Source organism: Mesoplodon mirus (assembly GCF_964341445.2).
Source record: "Mesoplodon mirus genome assembly, chromosome: 3".
NCBI lineage: Eukaryota > Metazoa > Chordata > Mammalia > Artiodactyla > Ziphiidae > Mesoplodon > Mesoplodon mirus.
In genome coordinates, this window is record NC_138978.1 from 15,612,043 (window position 1) to 15,638,577 (window position 26,535).

The window sequence follows — 26,535 nt, forward strand, 5'->3', positions numbered from 1 at the left end:
TCTGCTCCTCCTCCGTATTTCTCCCAGAAAGGTATGGTAACTTGTTCATAGTTACATGGAGAATTGGTGATTTTGCCAGGAAATGAAACTCACGTCTCCTCACTTAGTCCAGTGACCTTTCTAATACACCATGTTGTCTTCCGTTTAGTAATCAAAGTAAATCAAGGCCTAAATAAGTACGGAATCTGCCCAAGGGATACCCAAGTCTCCTTAGTCCTAGAGTGAATTCCAACCTTGAAAAGCCAATGAAGAATGTTTGGGAAGAGCTTGCCAACACATCTAGCAGAATACTTTATACTCAGTGGACTCTATTTCTCCATCACACCCGCCCCTCCAATCTTATAACTCTGCCTTTTCAAACTGTCCCGCCTCGTGAGTGCAAAAACAGTGTGTGTGTGTGTGTGTGTGTGTGTGTGTTTCTTCGTGTGTGTGTGTGTGTTTCTTCCCCAAGAAAGCTTAGGTCAAAAGAGAAAATAATCTAGTTTCTTTCTGCCAGAATTTTGGCATAGTGGGACTGTGCAGGAATGTACCTACTGTGGAATCTTCCCACACTCCTGAGCTGTTAAAAGTAACCAGCAGAGGCATGTTCCATACACTCCCCAAATACCTGAGCTGGCAACAACAAGATATTCAGAGATCTTAGCCCTGGGACAAGAGCTTCTGTCAGTCAACTACAGTTCTCACGACTGTGCTTCTGCTCTTACTTCAACTTCATACCAAAGAATGTATCGCACCTGTACGTGTACTTCAGAAAACCACACAAATGAATTCACACAGTAGTATAGCAATTTTGGCAGGGTACCAATACTAATGATAAAGTATAATTTAAAAAAAATTCAAAGCCCTTACACAAGCATATTACTCTTAGCATTTACAAGCAGATTTGACAAAGGATCTGGGGCCCCAGTAATCTGTTCTCGAGACCAACACCTAAAGGATCAGGTAGACTTTCCAGACAAAGGGGGTTACCTGATAAGGAAGCAAAGATCAGCATTTTCTCTCTTACCTGAAGCCAAAGGTCGGATCCACTCTTTGCTATTTAGGTCAAGTCTCCAGAGGTCATTGAAGGCAGCATTGCAGCTGCTCTGGGTACAGCCTCCAAACACATACATAGACTGATTAGCATCATAATAGCACGCACCTAGAAAGAAAACAATAAATGAATAACTGATGTCTAATTCTGAAGCCACTCGAAACCTTAACTGTAGCCCATATCTTTCAAAGATCAATTATTTCACACATTCCGCAGTTGTTCCCAGGTATCAACCTTTCTATAACCAGCCTCCTGTCTTCAGGTTGGTCAATATCACATTAACCTTTAAAATAAGGACCAGAGAAAAGCTATGGAAATGTTATGTTATTTCTGAGCACACTAAGCAAACTGACAATGATATCATTAAATAAGACAATATAATTCTAGCAAGAGAACACAAGAATTCAGATTAAGGGTGTTCAATGAGTGAAATTTCAGCACAGCTGCATAATTAATCTAAATCTGCATTATTATCATCTAGGGCTAGGCGAAGATGGCGCTAACAGACGTACTCTGTCCTCCCATTTCTCTCCACCCGTCCTCTTATTGCTTTTGCTTTCAAATGAAACATGAGGCACAAAACAATAACAAGACTTTATAGGAAAGAGAATGACAGAAAACAATTTTAAGAACCTGCTGTATGTATAAATAAATAAATACAATTTAAAATTTCAAAAGAAAAGAAAACAATTTTAATCCATGCCATAAAGTAACCACACATACAGAACCAATGTAGCTCGGCGATCTCAGAAGTAGTATGGTCCCCAAACAACTGAGAGAAAAAACATGAAAGTCATCAAGCTCCTAGGTGTGTATCCAAAAGCCACCAAGGCCGACTGGTTGGTGCTGAATAGAAAACCAATGCAGTAAGTAACAGTTAAAAAGCACCAAGGTCTCTAAGAAAAGCCTTTTTAATTAGGTGACTATATACACCTCACCAATGAGTACTATTCCGAAGAAAAGAGTCAATGACTGTGAGAGGGGCTGTTCCCCTAAAACCAGAAAGACCAGAGCCAGAGTCTAGACAGGAGACATGAAAGCTAAGCTCTGCCACCTTGCTTCTCATTGGAAAGTTCATTTAGCCTCTGTCCTTTGGAAAAGATGACCATGCTCCTTCCAGTCCTGCATTTACCATCTTGTATTTCAGGAAAAGGGCTGAGCAAAACTTCATTTCATGCATACCACTGGGAAAAACAGACCTCTCAATGTGAAACTAGGCTAAAACAGTTAAGCGTCACATAAAAGAAAGGGGAAAGGGAAAAGAAATTCAGAGATTCAACCCACTAGTGCATGGCTTCAGTGATCATCCAGTTTATCTGTAGGTCTTGTTCAGTTTAGCACACCACGGTTTCTAAGATCTCTTCTGAACTCTGGCACCACTATTTAAGTTCAGAAAAAGGGAAACATCACTGCTATAATTACCTCTGTGATATATACTAGCTCTGGGAATAACCCTCCTTTTTTATTTTTTCTTAACTCAGCCCACTTGATATGCCTTTAAGGACTCTCTACACTAGGAAAGCCAAGTCCAAAAACTGGATGAGTTAAGAGATAATAAAAGCAATGTGTTCAGTCACTTACACCCAGTAATCTCAGCCAGTGGAAGGAGTAAAACCAAAACATCTGGGACTTTCCTGGGGGCACAGTGGTTAAGAATCCACCTGCCAATGCAGGGGACATGGGTTTGATCCCTGGTCCAGGAAGTTCCCACATGCGGCGGAGCAACTAAGCCCGTGCGCCACAACTACTGAGCCTGAGTTCTAGAATCCCTGAGCCACAACTACTGAAACCGCGCGCCTAGAGCCCGTGCTCTGCAACAAGAGAAGCCACTGTAATGAGAAGCCTGCACACCGCAATGAAGAGTAGTCACTGCTCGCCGCAACTAGAGAAAGCCAGCGCACAGCAACAAAGACCCAAAGCAGCCAAAAATAAATAAGTAAATAAAATTAAAGGAAAAAAAATCTGACCTCTGATGCTGTGCAGTAACAGAGCTACAGACTTTTCAAATTAACAAAGAAATTAAAGAAACTAGAGATGTGAAGAAATGAAATACCATTTAATCATCAACAGGCTCACATCTGCAAAATACTTAATTACTCCCAGAACTCAAACATGCTACAATGGTGTATGAAGGTTTAAATGATCTTACACTTTCCACTGACTTTCTTCCTTTTTTTTTTTTTGGTTGTGCCCTGAGGCTTGCGGGATCTTAGCTCCCTGACCAGGGATCGAATTCGGGCCCCCACAGTGAAAGCACCGAGTCCTAACTACTGGACTGCCAAGTAATTCCCCCATCCCCCTTTTTTTCCTACTGACTTTCTTTGCCTTTGAAAATAACTTCTAATCCATATCTAAATCAGTTTTTTAATTAACATCCCAATAAGAAAGTCTATTAAGAAGTAAAATCCTGGGAATTCCCTGGCAGTCCAGTGGTTAGGACTCTGTGCTTTCACTGCCATGGCCCAAGTTCAATCATGCAAGCAGCATTGCCCAAAGGAAAAAGAAGAAGAAAAAAAAAAAAGAAGCAAAACCCTATATAAGTCCACTGCTCATGTTTCAGGTTTGTTGAGAACTGCAAATAACAAAGGATCAAGTTAGATGACATTAAACAAACAAAAAGGATAATTACTGAAGCCACACTTTAATCTCCACTAAAGGAGGTGAGCTTCAGGTATACTGGTCTTCTCATACATACCTTTTTGAACTAGCTACTCCAACAAACTGGGGCAATTCTGAATTGAACTGACTGGTGCCTGGCATAAAAGAACATTCTCTTCCACCTGATAATCCATAACCCCAGAACAGAAATTAGCAATGTCCTCTGGCTTCTGAAACCTTAACTGATGTTCATTATAACAATGTTTAATAAGACAAATCCATGATTTCATAACTAAAACAGTCAGTAGCTCATTTATGTCCCACTATTCCTCAAAGATCAACTCTTGGCAGCTGCTTCCTTCATGTAGCAAAAAAGCACAGCGCCTTTATTTTTCAAAGAGGTAGCAAACATTCTTCTTCTCTATTTGGACTGAAAACCTAGCCAGCAGCTGGGCCCCATGAGGTCCTTACCACGTGTATTTTAATCCTATACTAAAATAAGGCAATTGGCATTTTCCTGCTTCTCTTTGAGCAAACAAAGGTTTCTGGAAGAGGAAGGTACAGCCCAAACCCTATGCAAAGCTAATGGGACTGGAATGACAAGTTTCACACACTGTAGTTTCAATATCCAGCAGTCATTACCAACAAAGCTTGGAGAGGAAGGGAGTCAATTTAGGCAGCTATGTTTAGAACTCAGATATAATGGGAATGAGAAACAGCCATCAATAATACACTCAAATATTTTAAGCATCCTACTGAACTCTGTTTGCCTATTTTTATTTAAGATGCGTACATGTTGGTCTGGGTGGGGGTTGGGGACCCAAGTTCAATGAGCCTTTCAGAAAAAATTAAGAATTTAAGCAAATACCACTGCTCAAGTAAATACTTCCTTTTACCAAAGTTCTCCACCCAAACAGAACATTCTCCTTTCAGAATATCTAGACCACTGGAATGTGCTATACAAAAGTTACCGTTCGTAGTACGGTATGACTACTCTGCTAAGAAATAACATTGAGAATGTGATTATTCCAACTGCTAGATCTCTTCAAGCTTTCTGAAATGTGCTTGACTGCTCCATGAACAACTATTGCAAGTCACATACCTCAAGTTAAAATCTAATAATCCCTACTCGAAGACAAGTCAAATATGCACAGTTACACTCACAACAAGCAAAGCCTACTATATTATAATCCTCTGAAGTTCAAGGTCTTCCAGTTGTTTCATATTTTCCATGGTGCCTGGTAGTCACTAGACTAATGTTCACTGAACTCTAATTTTTGCACTTCCAGAGGTTAAATTTCTCTTGTTCCCTCACTTGTCTCCAGGGAAAGGTCCTGAGGCATTTATCCCATGCTTAGAGACTATGCTGTCATGTGTCTCACATCTACAAGCCAGGACATACTTGATAAGGCCTGTAATTATGTAACTATGGAATAAGAAAGGCTGGTTATCCAGTCTGGGCCTGCTGGCTATTGCAGGAGCAAGATTAGCAAGTGTATGGAATGACCTGACCATATTTGGAGCCTAAACACTAAAAGGTTTTTCAAAACATAATGCTGGGGATTCAACAGACCCCTATGTCAATCTGAAAGGGACATTCTACCTTAATCAAGGATTGCATGATTGGCCATGCACACACTCATCAAATAACCAAGAGAACTGGCTTCATTTTACTTTCCCTGCATTTTTTTGTCCCAGACTTTTACATAAGAAAGAAGCTCTATTGCTCGTATCTTTGTTATACAATTCCACAGAATTAATAGATGTCAACTATGAACCTAGTGTTGTGAAAGGTGCACAGATGTCTAAGACATGGAGCCTGACTGTCCTCGAGTAGATAACAATCTTGTGGAGAAGACATCATCATCGTCCTACAATTTTACAGGTTAAAATATATTTTTACAAGTGTCTCCTCAATTAAATTTCCTAGCAACCCTGTGGCACAAACAGAATTTATCATATGCATTTTACAGATGAGGAAATTATCGGTTAGAGGAGCCAAGGAATTTGCTTCCCAAGTCTAAAGTTCTTCCTTTGCATGCAGCCTCTCTTACACAGATAATTATGGTAAAAGACAGATGGTAATAAACATTAAGAAGAAGGTATGAAGAGTGTATTAAACGAGTATAAGCAGAAAAAGAGAAGAGCTTAATCTCCACGGTGGGGAATTTGAGAGTAGTGTGAAAGAAGGTGGCTTTTGGCTTTGTCTCCAAGATGGGTTTTAGAGGTCAGGACATTTTCAATCAATTAACATGGGGCGAACAAGTCTAGGGGCGAAAGAGGAATGGGAGGGGAAAGGAAAATGAAATCAGGGCATCGAATCAAAGCCATGAGGTAGGGAAGTTTAAGACAAACAAGGAATCTCGTGTGGGTAGAGCCTGGCTGTGTAAGGATGCAGCAGTGAGTCAGGCTGAAAAGGTAGGCTTGGTGAATGCCAGGTGGGGTGGAAACTTCTACATGCAGTGCAAAAAGGCTCAGGCTTTTTGGCAGAGGAGTGACAAGGCTGGTTTTATGGTTCAGATTTGCAGTTTTTCCTGACAGGAGCTCCTGTCATTTTGAGCAAGTCAATTCTTTGTGTGCAGGACCGTCCCATTCACTGCACGACATTTAGCAACCCAAGTAGGTCCTTGCCTACTAACTGCTTGTAGTACTTTCCAGTCAAGACAATAAACAATGGCCTTACACATTTCCAGATGCCCTACGAGGTGGCACTGTCCCCAGTTTTGGAGATGGCTGCCAAGTGTCTAGACCAGGTTCAGATGAAGAGAGAAGAAAGGCAAGAAGATTGTTTAGAAAAGACTTAGGGGGACTTCCCTGGTGGTCCAGTGGTTAAAACTCCATGCTTCCACTGCAGGGGGCACGGGTTTGATCCCTGGCTGGGGAACTAAGATCCCACATGCCACAGCCAAAAAAAAAAAACAGAAAGAAAGAAAAGATTTAGGAAAGATGGAATGATTAAGTCATAAGTGTGAGTAATGGGGGGCGTGGTAAAAGGAAAGATATGAGAGAGATTGCAGAGATAGAACAGAATCAACAAGATTTGACTTTTGTTGTTGAGGGAGGGAGAAGAATTGAGGATTAATCCAAGATTTCAAGCTTGTATAATTGAAAGAATGATAATGCTATTAACTAAATTAGAGAAAGGACAAAATTGGGGGGAAACTACTGAATTCTACTTTTGGCTCACTAAATATGAAACATCTGTGAATCTCTGTGGCAGTATGAGCAAAGAACTGGAAATGTGGATCTCAAGCTCCACATGAGTTAGGCATAAGGAATAAAATAGAGCTAAAGGGAGAAATACAGAGATGGAAGTTGAAGGAGCTAAGGAAAAAAATTAAAGGAATGCCTTGTTTTCAACCTATTTTGAAAACTGCCCATTCCCTGTAATAATCCTCTTCAGTTTGCCAGTTAGATAGCATGTAGAGACTGATGGAAGAAAACAATAAAGAGACAGACCGAAAGAGACAACGAAAGACAATGAGACACCTTTTCTTGGATATCAAGTAAGGAAATGAAAATACCAAGTAAGGAAATGAAAAAAAAAATTTAAGCAAAAACAAGTATCAAAACCCACCAACAGGGCTTCCCTGGTGGCGCAGTGGTTGAGAGTACGCCTGCCGATGCAGGGGACATGGGTTCGTGCCCTGGTCTGGGAAGATCCCACCTGCCGCGGAGCGGCTGGGCCCGTGAGCCATGGCCACTGAGCCTGCGCGTCTGGAGCCTGTGCTCCGCAACGGGAGAGGCCACAACAGTGAGAGGATGGCGTACCGCAAAAAAAAAAAAAAAAAAGACACAAACATACAAGTTAACAATGAAAGACAATGTGAGTTATGTGCCAAATTAGTATTCCAGACATAAGCTCAGAACAGGAAAAATTTTTCTGTGGGCTAGAGAGTTGAGAAAAGGTTTCCCAAAGGAGCTAGAACTTCAACTGAGTTTTCAAGGAGAAGCAGGCTTCAGCTAAGTGGATGGGAATACTCTAGAGAGGAAGAATCAAGTACAGCAAAGTGACAACTTGAAAGAGGAAAGCTCTTGGGAAAAGTTGGGAGATGAAGTGGTAATTTAGAAATAAGTCAACTTAAAGAGGGTTTTAAATATAAGACTAAGTTTTTATCTTGTAGGTACTAAATAGACACTGAAGGTTTCTTTTTTTCTTTTTTTAAAATTAATTTGTTTTTGGCTGCGTTGCGTCTTTGTCGCTGCGCGTGGCCTTTCTCTAGTTGCGGCGAGCGGGGGCTACTCTTCATTACAGTGCACGGGCTTCTCATTGCAGTGGCTCCTCCTGTTGTGGAGCATGGGCTGTGGGTGTGCAGGCTTCAGTAGTTGTGGCACACGGGCTCAGCAGCTGTGGCTCGCAGGCTCTAGAGCACAGGCTCAGTATCTGTGGCGCACAGGCTTAGTTGCTCCGCGGCATGTGGGATCTTCCCGGACCAGGGATCAAACCCGTGTCCCCTGCATTGGCAGGCGGATTCTTAACCACCGTGCCACCAGGGAAGTCCTGAAGGTTTCTGAATACAGAAGTAATATAACTAAAGCAGCAATTCTGAGAACTTTCTAAGAGGCTTCCCTCTCCTCTCAATGAACTTTCTTTATGTAAAACCATTAATAAATACAGCTTTTGTGGTCTAAGATAGATCACATCTCAGTCTCACTTTGATGGAGGGATATAAATCACTAATAGAATAAAATGGTATCAGGAATTCCCTGGTGGCCCTGTGGTTAGGACTCGGTGCTCTCACTGCCGGGGCCTGGGTTGAACCCCTGGTGGGGGAGCTAAGATCCTGCAAGGCGTGGGTACAGCCAAAAAAAAAAAAAAAGAAAACGGCATCTACAAAAATCAATTAAAATGGAGAGTTAACTCTAGAAAAAGTCAGGGTTTCCCTGGTGGCGCAGTGGTTAACAATCTGCCTGCCAATGCTGGGGACATGGGTTCAAGCCCTGGTTCGGGAAGATTCCCACATGCCGCGGAGCAACTAAGCCCGTGCGCCACAACTACTGAGCCTGCGCTCTAGAGCCCTCGAGCCACAACTACTGAGCCAACATACCACAACTACTGAAGCCTGTGTGCCTAGAGGCCATGCTCCGCAACAAGAGAAGCCCACGCACCACAACAAAGACCAACACAGACAAAAATAAATAAATAAAATAAATTTTTTTAAAAAAATCCTAAAAAAAAAAAGTCTAGAAGTCAAAAACTCTAAACTATTTGCCAAAACATTTTATTTATAATTTTACTACTTAAATTTGTATTTTATAAACAATATCCTTCATGTTCAAAATTTTTGTGTGACCCTAGTCAAAATCAGTGTTTGCTGAACATACACTATGTTAAGATAAAGAGTTATTGCAAAAATTAGTGCTAAGCTCTGGCTACTCCCTAAGCAGGATCCCAGAAAAACCCTCACATATGCCTTTCCTTTGTTTTCCTCTTACATGATGTCAAATGTTTAAAAACCTAAGCATAACACCTTGACCTCTTTGGAGTAGAGATACTACAAAAATCCAATGAAAAAGCAGAATATAAAATTATATCACAGTGCCTACAATATATTTAGGCTCATGCTCTTCCCTAATTCTGATTGTAAAATTAATATAAACCCTTATTTAATATTTTCTTCATTAAGCAGTCAGACAAAACACAAGCCTCCAAAATAGCTTTTGGAAACACGACCACAGGCAGGATGGGATCTGCTTTCACAGTAAATACTTACTGTGTGAGAACCGCTGAGTGATTGGGGTTCCAGGATAAGGGTAAGTCCGACTCTCCCACTGAATGTTTCCTTCCTGGACAGCCTTTATGAAACCATGATAACACTGGTGGGCTACACCTAAAGACAAAAATAACAAAAGCTTCAGCCTGGACTCTTCACTTGTAAATCAAATTATTAAAACTGCAGCTATTAATTCTTATCACTTTTATAAGACATATGTTTCTTTGAGGAACTCCAAATTTCTTTGATTTTTTCATTCAAAGACAGAAAACAGAATCACAGAATTTCAAAACTGGAAGATCTAATCCTTTCATTTTACCAAGGTTAAGTGACTCCCTCAAGGTTACAAAATCAGCTCACACTTAAAATCTGCTCCCCTTTACATCGTATCATGAGGCAACACATCAAAATAATTGGTGCTATTTACTCCAAAGCAAAGGGGCTGGGAGATAATTTAGTTTTGTGAGAAAAAGTGTGGTAAAACAGTCTCCGGAATATAACAGCTGTTCAGTAAATATCTATGGTTAGACCACGGCAACCAAGTATTCTCCATCTTAAACAAGGAGTAATAATTAGCTGACAGTGGATTATGAAATGATGAATTTATAACTAAGGAAAGCTGTTTTTTAAAAAAAAATCAGAGTTTTTACTATAATGCTGGATACATGTCATTATATATATGTCCAAACTCACAGAATGTACACCCTATGTAAACTACAGACTTTGGGTGACAACGATGTATCAATGTATGATCGTCAATTGTAAGAAATGTACCACTCTGGTGAGGGATGTTGAAAGTAGGGGAGGCTGTGCATGTCTGGGGACAGGGGTATACAGGAAATCTAGGAACCTGCTCAGTTTTGCTGTGAACTTTAAACCACTCTAAAAAAGTAAAGTCTATTTTTTTAAAAAGTGAGAGCTTTATACCTCTGGAACAATCTGCTTTCCCAACACATGAAATTACTTTCTTATTTCAAAGAGAAATATTTTGAATGAAGAGTACAACCAATTATATATATATATAATTTTTAAAATAAATTTATTTATTTTTGGCTGTGTTAGGTCTTCATTGTTGCGTGTGGGCTTTCTCTAGTTGTGGTGAGCAGGGGCTACTCTTCGTTGCGGTGCAAGGGCTTCTCATTGTGGTGGCTTCTCTTGTTGCGGAGCACAGGCTCTAGGCGCGTGGGCTTCAGTAGTTGTGGTACGTGGGCTCAGTAGTTGTGGCTCGCGGGCTCTAGAGCGCAGGCTCAGTAGTTGTGGTGCATGGGCTTAGTTGCTCTGCGCCATGTGGGATCTTCACGGACCAGGGATCGAACCCGTGTCCCCTGCATTGGCAGGCAGATTCTTAACCACTGCACCACCAGGGAAGTCCCAATTATTTATATTTTGAAAGAGTATATCATTCTTGAATTTATGCTACCTTAGTGGATCCTTAAGCAGGATAACAGAACATGTTTTCTAATGATGATCATTATCCCTTGGTTGAACTCACAGTTAAGAAATGGAATATTAAAAAGACATGGCCGGGCTTCCCTGGTGGCGCAGTGGTTGACAGTCCACCTGCCGATGCAGGGGACACAGGTTCGTGCCCCCGTCCAGGAAGATCCCACATGCTGCGGAGCGGCTGGGCCTGTGAGCCATGGCCGCTGAGCCTGCGCGTCTGGAGCCTGTGCTCCGCAACGGGAGAGGCCACAACAGTGAGAGGCCCACGTACAGCAAAAAAAAAAAAAAAAAAAAAAAAAAAAAAGACATGGCCATTTTTGGTTCTGAAGAACCTGGGGGCAGGAGTGGAATAAAGACGCATATGTAGAGAATGGACTTGAGGACACGGGGAGTGGGAAGGGTAAGCTGGGATGAAGTGAGAGAGTGGCATGGACATATATACACTACCAAATGTAAAATAGATAGCTAGTGGGAAGCAGCCCCATAGCAAACGGAGATCAGCTCAGTGCTTTGTGACCAACTAGAGGGGTGGGATAGGGAGGGTGGGAGGGAGACACAAGAGGGAGGAGATATGGGGATATATGTATATGTATAGCTGATTCACTTTCTTATAAAGCAGAAACTAACACACCATTGTAAAGCAATTATACCCCAATAAAGATGCTTAAAAAAAGAAAAAAAAAAAGACATGCCCATTTTTAATGTGTGACCATACTGCCAACTATGCACTGGTGAAGTAATACAGATTTGCAAATGTTGAAATGAGGTAAGGCAGTAATGAATAAAAGACAGACACGTAATGATCGAGGGGAAAAAAAGCTGTCTTGGCAGTGACTTCCCCCAGAAGATCTAAGACTGCGAGTACTAGGTTAAGGTTCTTCTCTCTTAAAGAAAGATCAAAATGATAAGAATGCCAAATAAAACCTAAGAATAAATTCATATATTTGATTAGATCACCACCCCTCGTCTGTGATTCTCCACCTCTATTTTAGAGGTAAAACCATCTACTTCCACAGTGTAAGGAGGCAATGTCTCCTGAGGAGTCCATTAACTCTGCAAACAGAAGCAGGCTGTGCATACCAGTGTCATCAGTTGTGAGCAGATGAGCGCAGGACCCAGCAATCAGTTTCAACACAGCTGGTCCTCATTAGCCCTCTAGGCTGGACTTTGGACGAATGACAGGGACCCTAATCCTCAGAGAATCACTATGATTTGAGGAAAAGATTTTAAGACTGATTCCGATCTAAAGGTTTTTCTCTCTCTTATCTCTGGCTGCCTTGTCCCCAACAGGAAAGAAAAAAGTGATACAACCCTTGCTTTGATCAAAGATTATTCAACTGGCTCGGTCATCTTCATTCAACAAATGGGCCCTTTCCACCTAAAATGGAATGAAACCAAATAACTGCTATTAATTAAAGCCACAGCACAACTAATGACCTCAACATTTAGCCAAAGTTGAAATCTTGATTAGAAAATGGAGGGGGAAAAAAAAGAGAAACTCACTTAGAAAGTAAAAGACATGCATAGGGCCTGCGCTGTTTAGAGATAAAATCAAGCAGGAGATGCTTTCATAATCCCACGTCTGCCACAATTAGTGACTTTAAGCTATTCATAGTTCGCTATGAGGACTGTAAAGCAGTTATAATAGTCCTGACAATGGTAAGAGTTATATGAAGGTGAGCTATTACTGTCAATCCATATCCATCCCTACTCTACCTATTCAAGAACAATACAACTTACCAGATCAACTCCAAGAATATGCAGAAAAAGAATCCTCATTTTAAAACTGGAAATTGGATTAAATACTATAATATTCAAGCTGTTCATAAAATTAGGCAGGATAAAGAGAAAAGAAAAATGTACAGTGCTAATCGTCTAACACTAAATTTTAGAACCACAAAAAATTTAAGGGAGAAAAGAGAAAATGAAATTGGGAGGTAAAAATAAATCATTCAAACAAATTTTAAATAAATAAATAAAACTTTCCACTTTCCACAGTACCTTTAATAAGTCGGTACCACTGTTTGCAGACAAGGGCTGCAGTTTTGTGTTCTTGGTATGGTGAAAGAAAGGACAGGATATACTCCAAAACCTCTTCTGGCAGCTCAGACATGGACCTATTATGTCTAGTCTCCTCAACCTCCAATACTGGGTGGGGCTCCTCATCTTGCTCCATTGTCCCTTCCAGCACAGTTTCTTCTTGGTCCACAGCCATGAAACTATCATCTTCACTGTCCGAGGAGCTGGCCATGACATTCCACTTGACAGCTACAGTGGGAAAGAAACAAACATCAGTATACACTGTCTGAAGTTCTGAAATAACTCAGGCAAGGCATCCAAGCTGTTCATGATTTCTTTTAGATGCTCAATCTGAAATCTGTCCTTTAGCACTTTCCCACACCAGTTGTGAGCCACCTTAATTTATCAAGTACAGCTCAAATACCAAGGCCATCCCAAATATCTAATAAATCCCTAAAGGCTTCTGATGGTATTTTTTCTCTCCACTGAAAACCAGAGTGACAGCCGAGTTCTGGTATAACCATAAAACCAAAAAACTTGTTCTCAACAACTCCTCTAACTCAAGGATCTGATTGGCAGACAGCAAAGGGAACAGCAACTAGCTTCCCTTGGCCAGTAATATAATTCAAGACCTCAAATGTAGAAGAAAAAACTGTGGGTCCTAAAAGAGTAAAAAGAATATTCTGAGGATATGGGAATAAGAAATGACAGTTTTTTTTAGCTTCTATACAAGGTAATTCACTTAAGAGGATAATAAATATTTCAATAACAGGCTTAACTAGCTATAATACCAAACACAAGGCAATATTTATACTAGAAAACATCATAACAGATCCAAGGAGTGAAAAACTGGAAATAATACAAATGCCCACCACCAAAAGAACAGGTAGATTGTGGTACATTCACACAACAGAATACTATACAGCAAGGAACCACAGATACACACATGGGTAAATCTCTTAAACATAATACTGAGCAAAGAAGACAAAACAGTACATACTACATGACCATGCTTATATCAAGTTCAAAACTAGGCAAAATTAATTTATGTTGTTGCAAGTGAGGATGGCGGTTACCAAAGGTTAACGACTGGGAGGCTCCTGGGGTAGTGGTAAAGCTTCCTGATTGGGTGATGGTTACACAGATGTGTTCAGTTTGTGAAAAATTCACCCAGGTGAACACTTAACACACTTCTCTAAAGTTTAACAAAATAAGCCACTATTAACAGTTACCTCTAGTGGAGGTTAATTTAAAAAAATATATTATGGGTATTTTTAAATGTCTTTGTGCTACCTGTATTCCCTGAATTTTCTAGGAAGAGCACAAGTTAAAACACACACAGAGGGATTTCCCTGGTGGCGCAGTGGTTAGGAATCTGCCTGCCAATGCAGGGGACATAGGTTCAAGCCCTGGTCTGGGAAGATCCCACATGCCGCGGAGCAACTAAGCCCGTGCACCACAGCTACTGAGCCTGCGCTCTAGAGCCCATGAGCCACAACTACTGAGCCCGCATCTAGAGCCCATGAGCCACAACTACTGAGCCCGCGTCTAGAGCCCACGCTCTGCAACAAGAGAAGCCACCGCAATGAGAAGCCCGCACACCACAATGAAGAGTAGCCCCCGCTCACTGCAACTAGAGAAAGCCGCACGCAGCAACAAAAACCCAGCACAGCCAAAAATAAATAAATAAATAATAAATAAATAAATAAAACATACACAGAGGCAGACAATTCATTTATACCACACCAGTGATGTTTCATGCAAAGCCTGAGGTAAAAATAGTAAAATGAAGGAAACAGGGTGATTTATGTAAGAAGTGTGTCACAGGTTAGATTCTAGAGGAAGCAGATGCTAAAATAAAATTAGGAATGAAAAAGGTTTAATGGGGAGAACTCTTATGAGAAGAAAGGAATAGGATTTAGCAGGAGGAGCCATCAGACCATGAGGCAGATCTGACGAAGCCTGTCCAACAGAGAGCTCGGGAGCAGAATGGCCAGCAGAGGACTCCAGTGCTGGGCAAGAAGGTGAGGCTCTTAGATCACTGCTCTGCTCACCACCACTGCCTGCCCTGAGAAGGGCATGACCTTGTTTCCAATGCTGTGGCAGACCCTGAAAGGACTGACAGCTTTCTTTTGCTACATTCCTTACAAATGGGCAGCAAGTCATTTCTTGAAGGGGCATCTGAGTTCCTTTATAATTTTTTAATACATCTATTCCTTTGACCATACACACCTACCCTGACCATTCACTATGCCATCCACCTTACAAATTTCCAGCATTCCCTCCAGCACTAATGAGAAGGATAAGAAATAACAGGAAGAGAAGAGTGACCCTGAAATATACTTTGGGGCCTTGAGAAAGATCTAAAATGTTCCAAAAGGTGAGGGGGGTGGTGGTGCGAGGAAAACAAAGAAAAGAAACCTCCAACCTCATCTCTACCACTCCTGTAATTCACATACTAATTATGTACAGCATCTTAAAAACTGGAAGAATGATCACATTAAGAAAAACATGACTCAAAACTCATGAAACTGCTCCCAACATAATTTATCTACAAAATTAGCTCATGATACTGCAATGTATCCTAGCAAAGTGGCAGCTAGAATCTTGATGATGATGAACAACTGGTGGCTAATTAGAAGTAGGGGAGGGACGTCCTTGGTGGCACACTGGTTAAGAACCTGCCTGCCAATGCAGGGGACACAGGTTCGAGCCCTGGTCCAGGAAGATCCCACATGCCACGGAGCAACTAAGCCCATGTGCCACAACTACTGAGCCTGCACTCTAGAGCCTGTGAGCCACAACTACTGAGCCCACGTGCCATAACTACTGAAGCCCACACACTCTAGGGCCTGCGTGCCACAACTACTGAGCCTGCGTGCTGTAACTACTGAAGCCTGTGTGCCTAGAGCCCGTGCTCTGCAACAAGAGAACCCATTGCAATGAGAAGCCCATGCACCACAACGAAGAGTAGCCTCCACTCGCTGCAACTAAAGAAAGCCCATGTGCAGCAACGAAGACCCAACGCAGCCAAAAATAAAAAGGTAGGGGAGTAGCCTAAGTCCCCCTAGTTGGGGGAGAGTGGTGGTGGCAGAGGGAGGGCAGCAGCAATTCCCTCCATTCCTCAAAAGTAGAGAAGTATTGTGATAGGTTCACTATAAATTGTGTTAAATAAAAAATCCTAGGGCCTCCCTGGTGGCGCAGTGGTTGAGAGTCCGCCTGCCGATGCAGGGGACGCGGATTCGTGCCCCGGTCTGGGAGGATCCCACATGCCGCGGAGCGGCTGGGCCCGTGAGCCATGGCCGCTGAGCCTGTGCTCCGCAACGGGAGAGGCCACAACAATGAGAGGCCCATGTAACGCAAAATAAATAAATAAATAAAAAATCCTAGTTAGCCACATCTGCCCTACTTTCAGTGAACTGTTTTTCCACATGCTTAACTTGCTAGAGGATAGGCCTTTCCATTTCTAGCCTTAACTCCTACCCTAAAGAGAACAGTTACATATCAAAATGACTATATTACCCAAGGCAATCTACAGATTCAGTGCAATCCCTATCAAATTACCAATGGCATTTTTCACAGAACTAGAACAAAAAATCTTAAATTTTGTATGGAGTAACAAAAGACCCTGAATAACCAAAGCAATCCTGAGAAAGAAAAATGGAGCTGGAGGAATCAGGCTCCCTGACTTCAGACTATACCACAAAGCTACAGTCATCAAAACAGTATGGTGCTGGCACAAAAACAGAAATATAGATCAATGGAACAGGATAGAAAGCCCAGAAATAAACCCACACACCTATGGTCAATTAATCAACGACAAAAGAGGCAAGACTATACAATGGAGGAAAGACAGTCTCTTCAATAAATGGTGCTGGGAAAACTGGACAGCTATATGTAAAAAAATGAAATTAGAACATTCTTTAACACCATACACAAAAATAAACTCAAAATGGATTAAAGACCTAAATATAAGACGGGATACTATAAAACTCTTAGAGGAAAACACAGGCAGAACACTCTTTGACATAAATCACAGCAATATCTTTTTTGAGCCATCTCCTAGAATAATGGAAATAAAAACAAAAATAAACAAATGGGACCTAATTAAACTCAAAAGCTTTTGCACAGCAAAGGAAACCATAAACAAAACGAAAAGACAACCCACAGAATGGGAGAAAATATTTGCAAACTATGCAACCAACAAGAGATTAGTCTCTCTCCAAAATCTATAAATAGCTCATGAGGCTCAATAGCAAAAAATCAAACAACCCAATCAAAATAAGGGCAAAAGACCTAAATAGATATTTCTTCAAAGAAGACATACAGATGGCCAAGAGGCACATGAAAAGATGCTCAACATCTCTAATTATCAGAGAAATGCAAATCAAAACTACAGTGAGATGTCACTTCACAACAGTCAGAATGGCCATCATTAAGAAAAAAATCTATAGGGAATCCCCTGGTGGTCCAGTGGTTAGAACTCCATGCTTTCACTGTCCAGGGCCTGGGTTCAATCCCTGGTCAGGGAACTAAGTTCCTGCAAGCTGCACGGCACAGCCAAACAAACATATCTACAAACAATAAATGCTGAAGAGGGTGTGGAGAAAAGTGAACCCTCCTACACTGCTGGTGGGAATGTAAATTGGTACAGCCTATGGAGAACAGTATGAAGGTTCCTTAAAAAACTAAAAATAGAGCTACCATATGATCCAGCAATCCCACTCCTGGGCATATATCCAGAGAAAAACATGGTTCGAAAGGATACATGCACCCCAGTGTTCACTGCAGCACTGTTTACAATAGCCAAGACATGGAAACAACCTAAATGTCCATTGACAGATGAATGGATAAAGAAGATGTGGTACACATATACAATGGAATACTACTCAGCCATTAAAAAGAATGAAATTATGCCATTTGCAGCAACATGGATGGACCTGGAGATTATCATACTAAGTGAAGTAGGTCAGACAGAGAAAGACAAGTATCATATGATATCGCTTGCATGTGGAATCTTAAAAATAATGATACAAATGAACTTATTTACAAAACAGAAACAGACTCACAGACTTAGAGAATGAATTTACGGTTATGGGGGGAGGGGGAAGGAGGGACAGATTGGGAGTTTGGGACTGACATGTACACACTGCTATATTTAAAACAGATAACCAACAAGGACCTACTGTCAGGGAACTCCGCTCAATATTCTGTAATAACCTAAATGGGAAAAGAATTTGAAAAAGAATAGACACATTTATATGTATAACTGAATCACTATGCTATACACCTGAAACTAACACAACATTGTTAATCAAATATACTCCAATATAAAATTTCTAATCTTTTAAAAAAGAGTACAGTTACATGAAACAGAAAACAATAATTAGAATTTTTCTGGCCCCTCTCCCACAAAAGTGCCTTTTTCTACTGGAAAAAATATCACTTCCCACAATCCTTCTTACTCTTTCCCCTGCAAGTTATCATTTTTCATCTCCCATTGACTATATTCCTTTATTTATTGACTTTCTCATATATTTAACCCTCACTCAGCTCTGAAATTCACCAAGGAAAAGAGTCCAAAGAAACAGATTCCTTGAGTTCTCCTGCATCTTTCACATTTGAATTAAATATAGCATGTGAAATACAACTGCTCCCTTACACATCTTGACAGACTGTGAGCTGAGGGTCTGCTTCTGAACAAACTGAATCAATGAAGGCTGCAAAAGGTTATTTATATTACTATTTTTTCCCAAGCAAAATAAACCTGTTTGGCTCAATAAAACAACTTCTTACTCTTTCCAAACCTTCTCAAAGTACAATTAGCAAGCTTAAATAAAAGGACTCACACTTTTGTAATTCCAAGTTTTAAGCAATTCTCATCGTTCAACCATTTCACTGTCCATAAAAGCAGCAAACCTCATGCCCCCGAGGGCATGTTTGCTAACTTGGCTTTGAGCACAGATGCCAATGAGAACACACAGGTATGGGCTCAGATGCAAATCCTCTGTAATTACGTGCCCTGCACCAATTTGCACAGCCCTTCATTTTCATGTCCATGATTAGGTAATGAAATCATCACTCATACTCCCGGAGGATATAGAGACACTTCGAAACAGTTTTTCACTTTTTCATGCCAAAAGGTGTACACTGGCCTGAGATCTGCTGCCAGACTCCCGAGCCATACCCAATGACCCTTTGCTGGGTCAAGAGGGATGGTACTGAAGAGAAACCATTTATTTGGCCCAGCTGTACCTTTTCCTTTGAAAAACTACTACACTATATCCAACTAAATACAAACCAATTTTTAAAACCCAAATATTTTGCCCTTCTGGAGTTTAAATTAAGGTTAAGACTTTGAGACTGGGAGATCCGGCTACTGTTTCTAGCAATAATGATCTGTTACCCAGGCTAAGTCACACAGTTAAGACAGGAAAATCTCTCTATCCCTAATGAAAGTTCCCCACCTACTTCATAAAGATTCTGTAAAGACAGCAGATGGCAACAAACTCCTCTGAACTTATTGGAGGAAACAGATTAACTTGTGAAGAGTTAAAATCGATTCAAAGAAATTCAAGATGGGAATGAAACTACTTTGTTATCCATGTAACAATCACTGCCTAGTACAATATTTGACCAATTGTACCTTTGATTTCTACACAACTAGACATCTGACAATCCTCTTGGAGTAAACACATTTTCTTTTCTTAAGAAAATCAGAATACACTTCACTTACCTGAAAGGAAATTGAACATTTAAAATACAATCAAGCTTATTCTTCACAATTTCAAAAGGTTAAAAAATGCAATTAAGGAAGAACCTTAATGACGATGTTAAGAAAAAGCACTGAGACTTAACTAGAGAATGCGTAGCTGGATTGAATGGAAAGCACTCACAGTCATCCGTCAGCATGAGGGCCTCTCAAGCTTCAGGGGCAAAGTAGCAACCCTGCACAGACATCATTATGAACTCATGAAGTTACCCACCCCAGCCACACTAATGGGAGCTAAGTATATTTTTTAAATATTTATTTATTTATTTGGTTGTGCTGGGTCTTCGTTGTGGCAGGTGGGCTCCTTAGTTGTGGCTCGCAGGCTCCTTAGTTGTGGCCCGCGAGCTCCTTAGTTGTGGCATGTAAACTCTTAGTTATGGCATGCACATGGGATCTAGTTCCCTGACCAGGGATCGAACCCGGGCCCCCTGCATTAGGAGCGTGGAGTCTTATCCACTGCGCCACCAGGGAAGTCCCGTGAGCTAAGTATTAAATACTATCCTTGAAAATAGAAAATACTGTTGAATGAAGATTTACAGACCACAATATGATCCAATCTAAGATGATAATAAGTCTTCTTCTTATTAATATACCACCATTATTACCATCATTGTACTAGGTCAAATGAATAAGTTACAACAAGTGAAAAAATGGTAAAATATAAATTTCTACCTTACTTCATGCCCTCAATAAATACCAATGGAACATTTGCTATATGTGAAAATACTGTGCTTAGATCTCATGGGAGTTACAAAAAGAAGACATGCCACTATTTCCTCTCAAAGAGATTAACCCAGTAAGTGCCAAAGACACATAAAGAATACCAGCACAGGACAGACTGTGGTACCAAACAAGAAGCTCTAGCAGTTCAGGAAAGGAAGAGATGGCTTCCAACTAGTATGAGAAGGAAGTAACACAGAAGCAAGCATTTTCGCTTTGAAGAATAGGTAGCATCCCAGAGAATGAAATGGGGGAAGGTGGAAAGATGAAAGATTTTCAAGTTACTGTCTCCTGTACGATATTCTTTGCCACTTACAGAATTACTTTTAGAACAAAAGGGCAAAAACTGGGTTTCCCTGGTGGCGCAGTGGCTAAGAATCTGCCTGCCAATGCAGGGTCATGGGTTCGAGTCCTGATCGGGGAAGATCCCACATGCCACGGAGCAACTAAGCCCATGCAACATAACTACCGAGCCCACGTGCAACAACTACTGAAGCCCGTGTGCCTAGAGCCCATGCTCCACAACAAGAGAAGCCACCGCAATGAGAAGCCTGTGCACTGCAACAAAGAGTAGCCCCTGCTCGCTGCAACTAGAGAAAGCCCGTGCAGCGACAAAGACCCAATGCAGCCAAAAATAAAATAAATTTTAAAAGAATGATAAAAAAAATTTATTTTAAAGGGCAAAAACTTTTTTACTCTATGGGCATTTTACCACATGTACAAACTACTTATTTTATCTACATTAACAGAAGCTCATAATCTGGAGACTACTTAGTTCCTGACAGTCAATGTTTTGATAAAAAAAAAGTCTAGAAATAGAATAATTTGGCATAACTACTGTTGCTATTAGCAAACTGTGAGCTATTTTGACAAGTAAGTTCAGAGAGCTGTTTCTAGAAAGCATTCCAAATTTAATAACAGGTACCAGCTGCAGTGACGTTTGTTCTTTTTAAATGGTTAACTCATCTCTGTGTTATCCAAGTAAGAGTCCCTTTAATGAAACAGAAAAATAAAGTATTTTCCCAAACTACCCAACAGTATACTTTCTTATTATTCTTTGCAATGGCTGATGTTAAATGAAAGCATTTTATGACTGTTACAGAATAGTAGCAGAAATGTACAGTTCTCAGGGCCATTCCCCATATTCATATGTAGCAGCCAAAGGATTTTACTAAGTATAAACGGTTGAGAAAAATATACTGGTTTCAATCATCAGTGAAGATATTCTAGGTTCTGAAAATTCCACATGGAGAACCATATACTCTAGGTTCAGCAAAATGTTTCATGTGGTACAAAATGAAAAAAGTATAACAAAACTTTAACACTCAAATTTATATTTCGTGAGAGCTTGAATTTTTAGATTTTAAGAGAAGACAGTAATAATATACAAAGTATAGCGTAATTCTAATTGTAGTAATTTAACTGTAGGACTTCCCTGGTGGCGCAGTGGTTAAGAATCTGCCTGCCAATGCAGGGGACACGGGTTCGAGCCCTGGTCCGGGAAGATCCCACATGCCGCGGAGCAACTAAGCCCGTGCGCCACAACTACTGAGCCCGCGTGCCACAACTACTGAAGCCCGTGCGCCTAGAGCCCATGCTCCACAACCAGGGAAGCCACCACAATGAGAAGCCCACGCACCATAATGAAGAGTAGCCCCCACTCGCTGCAACTAGAGAAAGTCTGCGCACATCAACAAAGACCCAATATAGCCAAAAATAAACAAATAAATAAATTTATAAAAAATAATGATAATAATTTAACTGTAACAGTGATTTTAAACAAAAGGCTTTCATTTGAAGTGTAGTACAAATCAGAGGAGAGTTAGAGAAAAGGTGCAATTTTCTAGGCTTGGAAATTATTTTCCTCTTGAAAATAATTATTTAGGAAAGTAAGAAAATGCAAAAGAGGCAAATAACCATACTGTAACAGTAGTAAACTGTGTTAACTCAAAATTGACTGCACCAGGCTGCAGAAACGCTCAAAGCACACCTACCTCTCCCTCTGTGCTTCTACAATACTAAGTACCTTCCTTCATACTAGCAATTACTATACTGTTGTCTGTCTGCCTCCTCTCCCCTTAGGGCACAAAAGAAAATAATTCTATTTCTTTTTTTTTTTTTTTTTGTGGTACGTGGGCCTCTCACCGCTGTGGCCTCTCCCGCTGCAGAGCACAGGCTCCGGACGCGCAGGCTCAGCGGCCATGGCTCACGGGCCCAGCCGCTCCGCGGCACGTGGGATCACCCCGGACCGGGGCACGAACCCACGTCCCCCGCATCAGCAGGCAGACTCCCAACCACTGCGCCACCAGGGAAGCCCAATAATTCTATTTCTTGCATTCATGTACACACTCAGCAAAAGGCTGCTGAATGAATAAGCAAACAAAGCTTTATGAATTCATTTTCAAGTCAACAAAAGGTAAATGTTCATTTCTAGATATTCTGATTGAAAAAAACAGAAACTTCGTATCATAAATTTAAATGAAAAATAATAAAATCACAGATTTCAGATGGTTAAAGACAAATAAAACTAGAGGGTAAAAATGGGGCATAAGGGACTTCCCTGGCAGCCCAGTGGTTAAGACTCCATGCTTCCACTGCAGGGGGCACGGGTTTGATCCCTGGTCAGGGAACTAAGATCCTGTAAGCTGCGCAGTGCAACCAAAAAAATTAAAAATAAATTAAATGTATAGTACTTAAGCAAATCATTACTATTTTTAAAAAATATTTATTTATTTATTTGGTTGCACTGGGTCTTAGTTGCGGCACATGGGCTTCTCAGTTGCAGCTCACTGGCTCCTTCTTTGCGGCACATGGGCTCCCCAGTTGCGGCATGCGAACTCTTAGTTGTAGCATGTATCTGGGATGTAGTTCCTTGACCAGGAATGGAACCCGGGCCCCCTGCATGGGGAGCGCGGAGTCTTAACCACTGCGCCACCAGGGAAGTCCCAAGTCATTACTATTTTTAAGATGTTCTGATTTTTCTGCCATTATGTACCCTCATTCTGAAAACAAGGGAGGAGTATGCAAAACCACTGCATATCAGGATTCTCTTAGCCTTTTGGGGAAAGGTTCTATCACAATGGTTCCCAGACCTCTGAATTTCACAGACCAGCAAGTTTTTTTGAACTGACATAGGGTCGACAACTTTTTATTTTCCCAAATAAGGCAGGAAAAAAACCCAAAAAAACCCTACCTACCCACACCCACAAATCCTACCATCTAATATCATCATAGTTTCATAAAAGGACGTTTAAAAACCTGAACAAGTTGGAAGATCATAATCTCTGAATAAAGGCTTTTCCTTCCAAGAAAGGAAACCTTATAAACACACGCATGCACAAACCCTCAAGACAATATGAACCTGAACCAATATTTTTGGGACTACTATTTCACTACTATGTCAGGCTATTTCATTTTACTACTTATTTACTTTGTGAAAAAAAAATTCCACAACTTAAACAAGTTATACACTCTGAAATTTTTTAAAGGCTAATTTAAATGAAAACTCCCAGCATGGTGGGAAACCATTTCCAAATGCTAGAAAAAGAGAGACAATGATGGCTACTGGCAAGAATGCATGAAAGATGAATGTAACCTGATTTCTTTCAAAAATAGCTTAGCTGCTCTTTTGTTTCATTGGCTGGTGAATTTATAATGCTTTTTTAATCATGTGTTTCCCCCACTAAATTCTTAAGGTCTGTATTTTTAACAAGACTTAACTGTAGCACCTTTTTTTCTTTTAAACTGCAATGGAATATATCAAATTTTATTACTGTTATTAGGGATATTACAGTCAAACCACAGAGTTTCAAAACTTCCCATAGAAGCTAAAGTTTAAAACATAAGATGTTATGACACATTAAAAAAGAAAAAAGAGAAAGGAAAAAAAGGAACAAGTCCAAACCTCATTCCAAAATGATCTAAGTTAGAAAACTCTTCAAAATCCAGAAGAAAGTCTTTTTCCAGAGGCAAACAAAAGTCTCCCCTGAGTTAAGGATAGTTAAAGCAATCATCACTTCATGGTTTCAGTTTTAAGAAGGGCTAACATCTTTCTAGTTCAGTCATCCACTGCAGATCTATTTCAATGGAAGGAAGACATTTTTTAAAAGTTTTATTTTATTACTATTATTTTTGGCCACGCCATGCAACTTGAAGGATCTTAGTTCCCAGACCAGGGATCAAACCCGTGGCCCCTGCAGTGGAAGTGCAGTGTCCTAACCACTGGACCGCCAGGGAATTCCCAGAAGGAATAATTTTTAAAAAATCAAATTCATTTTACTTTGCATAATCAGCTCTGTATCATTAAATGAATATTTTCCCCATAATTAAAAAACAGCAATTGATTTTAAGTTTCTTTTAAATATATCAACATATACAAGTATTTCTGCTATTGCACAGAACTTCTTGTATAGCTGATCCTTGAACAAGGCGGGAATTAGGGGTGTCTACCCTCCTCCACTCAGTGGAAATCTGCATATAACTATTGGGTTGGCCAAAAAGTTCCTTCAGTTTTTAAGTAAAAATAAAAGACACATTTTTCATTTTCACCAAGAACTTTACGGAACAATGTATTCACCATTTTGTTCCACTATCTTCTGCCATTTTTCAGGCAACTTCATAATTCCATCTTCCCAAAACTTTTTATCTTTTTGAGCAAAGAACTGTTCCAGGTGCCTTTTACAGTCTTCCAGGGAATTGAATTTTTTCCCATTAAGAGAATTTTGTAAAGATTGAAATAAATGGAAATCTAAAGGTGCAATTTCTGGTGAATGTGGTGGATGAATCAGAACTTCCCAGCCAAGCTGTAACAGTTTTTGCCTGGTCATCAAAGAAACATGCAGTCTTGCATTATCCTGATGGAAGATAATGCATTTTCTGTTGACTAATTCCAGACGCTTTTCGACAACTGCTGCTTTTGGTTGGTCTAACTGGGAGCAGTACTTGTTGGAATTAATCATTTGCTTTCAGGAAACAGCTCATAATAGAGGACTTCCTTCCAATCCCAACATATACACAGCATCGCCTTCTTTGTTTTTTGGTTTTGTTTTTTTTTTTTTTTTGCGCGGTACGCGGGCCTCTCACTGTTGTGGCCTCTCCCGTTGCGGAGCACAGGCTCCGGACGCGCAGGCTCAGCGGCCATGGCTCACGGGCCTAGCTGCTCTGCGGCATGTGGGATCTTCCCGGACTGGGGCACGAACCCATGTCCCCTGCATCGGCAGGCGGACTCTCAACCACTGCGCCACCAGGGAAGCCCTGTTTTTTGGGTTTTAAAAAATAAATTTATTTATTTATTTTTGGCTGCATTGGGTCTTCGTTGCTGCGTGCGGGCTTTCTCCAGTTGCAGCAAGCAGGGGTTTCCCTTTGTTGCGGAGCATGGGCTATAGGTGCGCCGGCTTCAGTAATTATGGCTCGCGGGCTCTAGAGCGCAGGCTCAGTAGTTGTGGTGCATGGGCCCAGCTGCTCCGCAGCATGTGGGATCTTCCCAGACCAGGGCTCGAACCTGTGTCCCCTGCATTGGCAGGTGGATTCTTAACCACTGTGCCACCAAGGAAGTCCCAACATCACCTTCTTTGGATGAAGACCAGCCTTTGGTGTGCTTGGTGGAAGCTCATTTCACTTGCCCCATGATCTCTTCTGTTCCACATTATTGTACAGTATCCACTTTTCATCGCCCGTCACAATTTGTTTTAAAAACAGAACGTTTTCGTTACGTTTAAGTAGAGAATCACAAGAAGGTTTTCTTCACCTAACTTATATGGAACCCAAACATCAAAGCGATCAACATAACCAAGCTAGTGCAAATGATTTTCAGCACTTGATTTGGATATTTTGAGCATGTCGGCTATCTCCTGCATGCTATAACGTTGACTGTTCTCAATTAATGTCTCGATTTGATCGCTATCAACTTCAACTGGTCTACCGGACCGTGGAGCATCGTCCAGCGAGAATTCTCCAGCATGAAACTTCACAAACCACTTTTGACGCATTCGATCAGTCACAGCACCTTCTCCATACACTGCACAAATCTTTTTGTGAGTTTCAGTTGCGTTTTTACCTTTCTTGAGATAATAAAGCATAATATGCCGAAAATGTTGCTTTTTTTCTCCATTCTTCAATATTAAAATGGCTACACAAAAATTCACTAATTTTGATGGGGTTTTTTTAAAGTGCACACTGATATGACAGCTGTCACAATACAATCTAACAAAATTGTTTTTAATCAGGTTAAAGACAAC

At 40.8% G+C, this 26,535-nt stretch overlaps 1 protein-coding gene across 1 annotated transcript in view; it reads right to left on the bottom strand.

Moving 5' to 3' along the window:
- FBXO42 (F-box protein 42) overlaps positions 1-26,535 on the bottom strand; it is a 92,007-nt gene that overhangs the window by 32,563 nt on the left and 32,909 nt on the right. Inside the window, exons 2-4 of the mRNA XM_082613282.1 lie at positions 12,790-13,056; positions 9,346-9,462; positions 1,007-1,141 (exon numbers count right to left, since the gene is read on the bottom strand). Of these exons, the coding sequence (XP_082469408.1) occupies positions 1,007-1,141; positions 9,346-9,462; positions 12,790-13,039 (502 nt within the window). The 5' untranslated portion in view covers positions 13,040-13,056. The remainder of the gene's footprint in view (positions 1-1,006; positions 1,142-9,345; positions 9,463-12,789; positions 13,057-26,535) is intronic.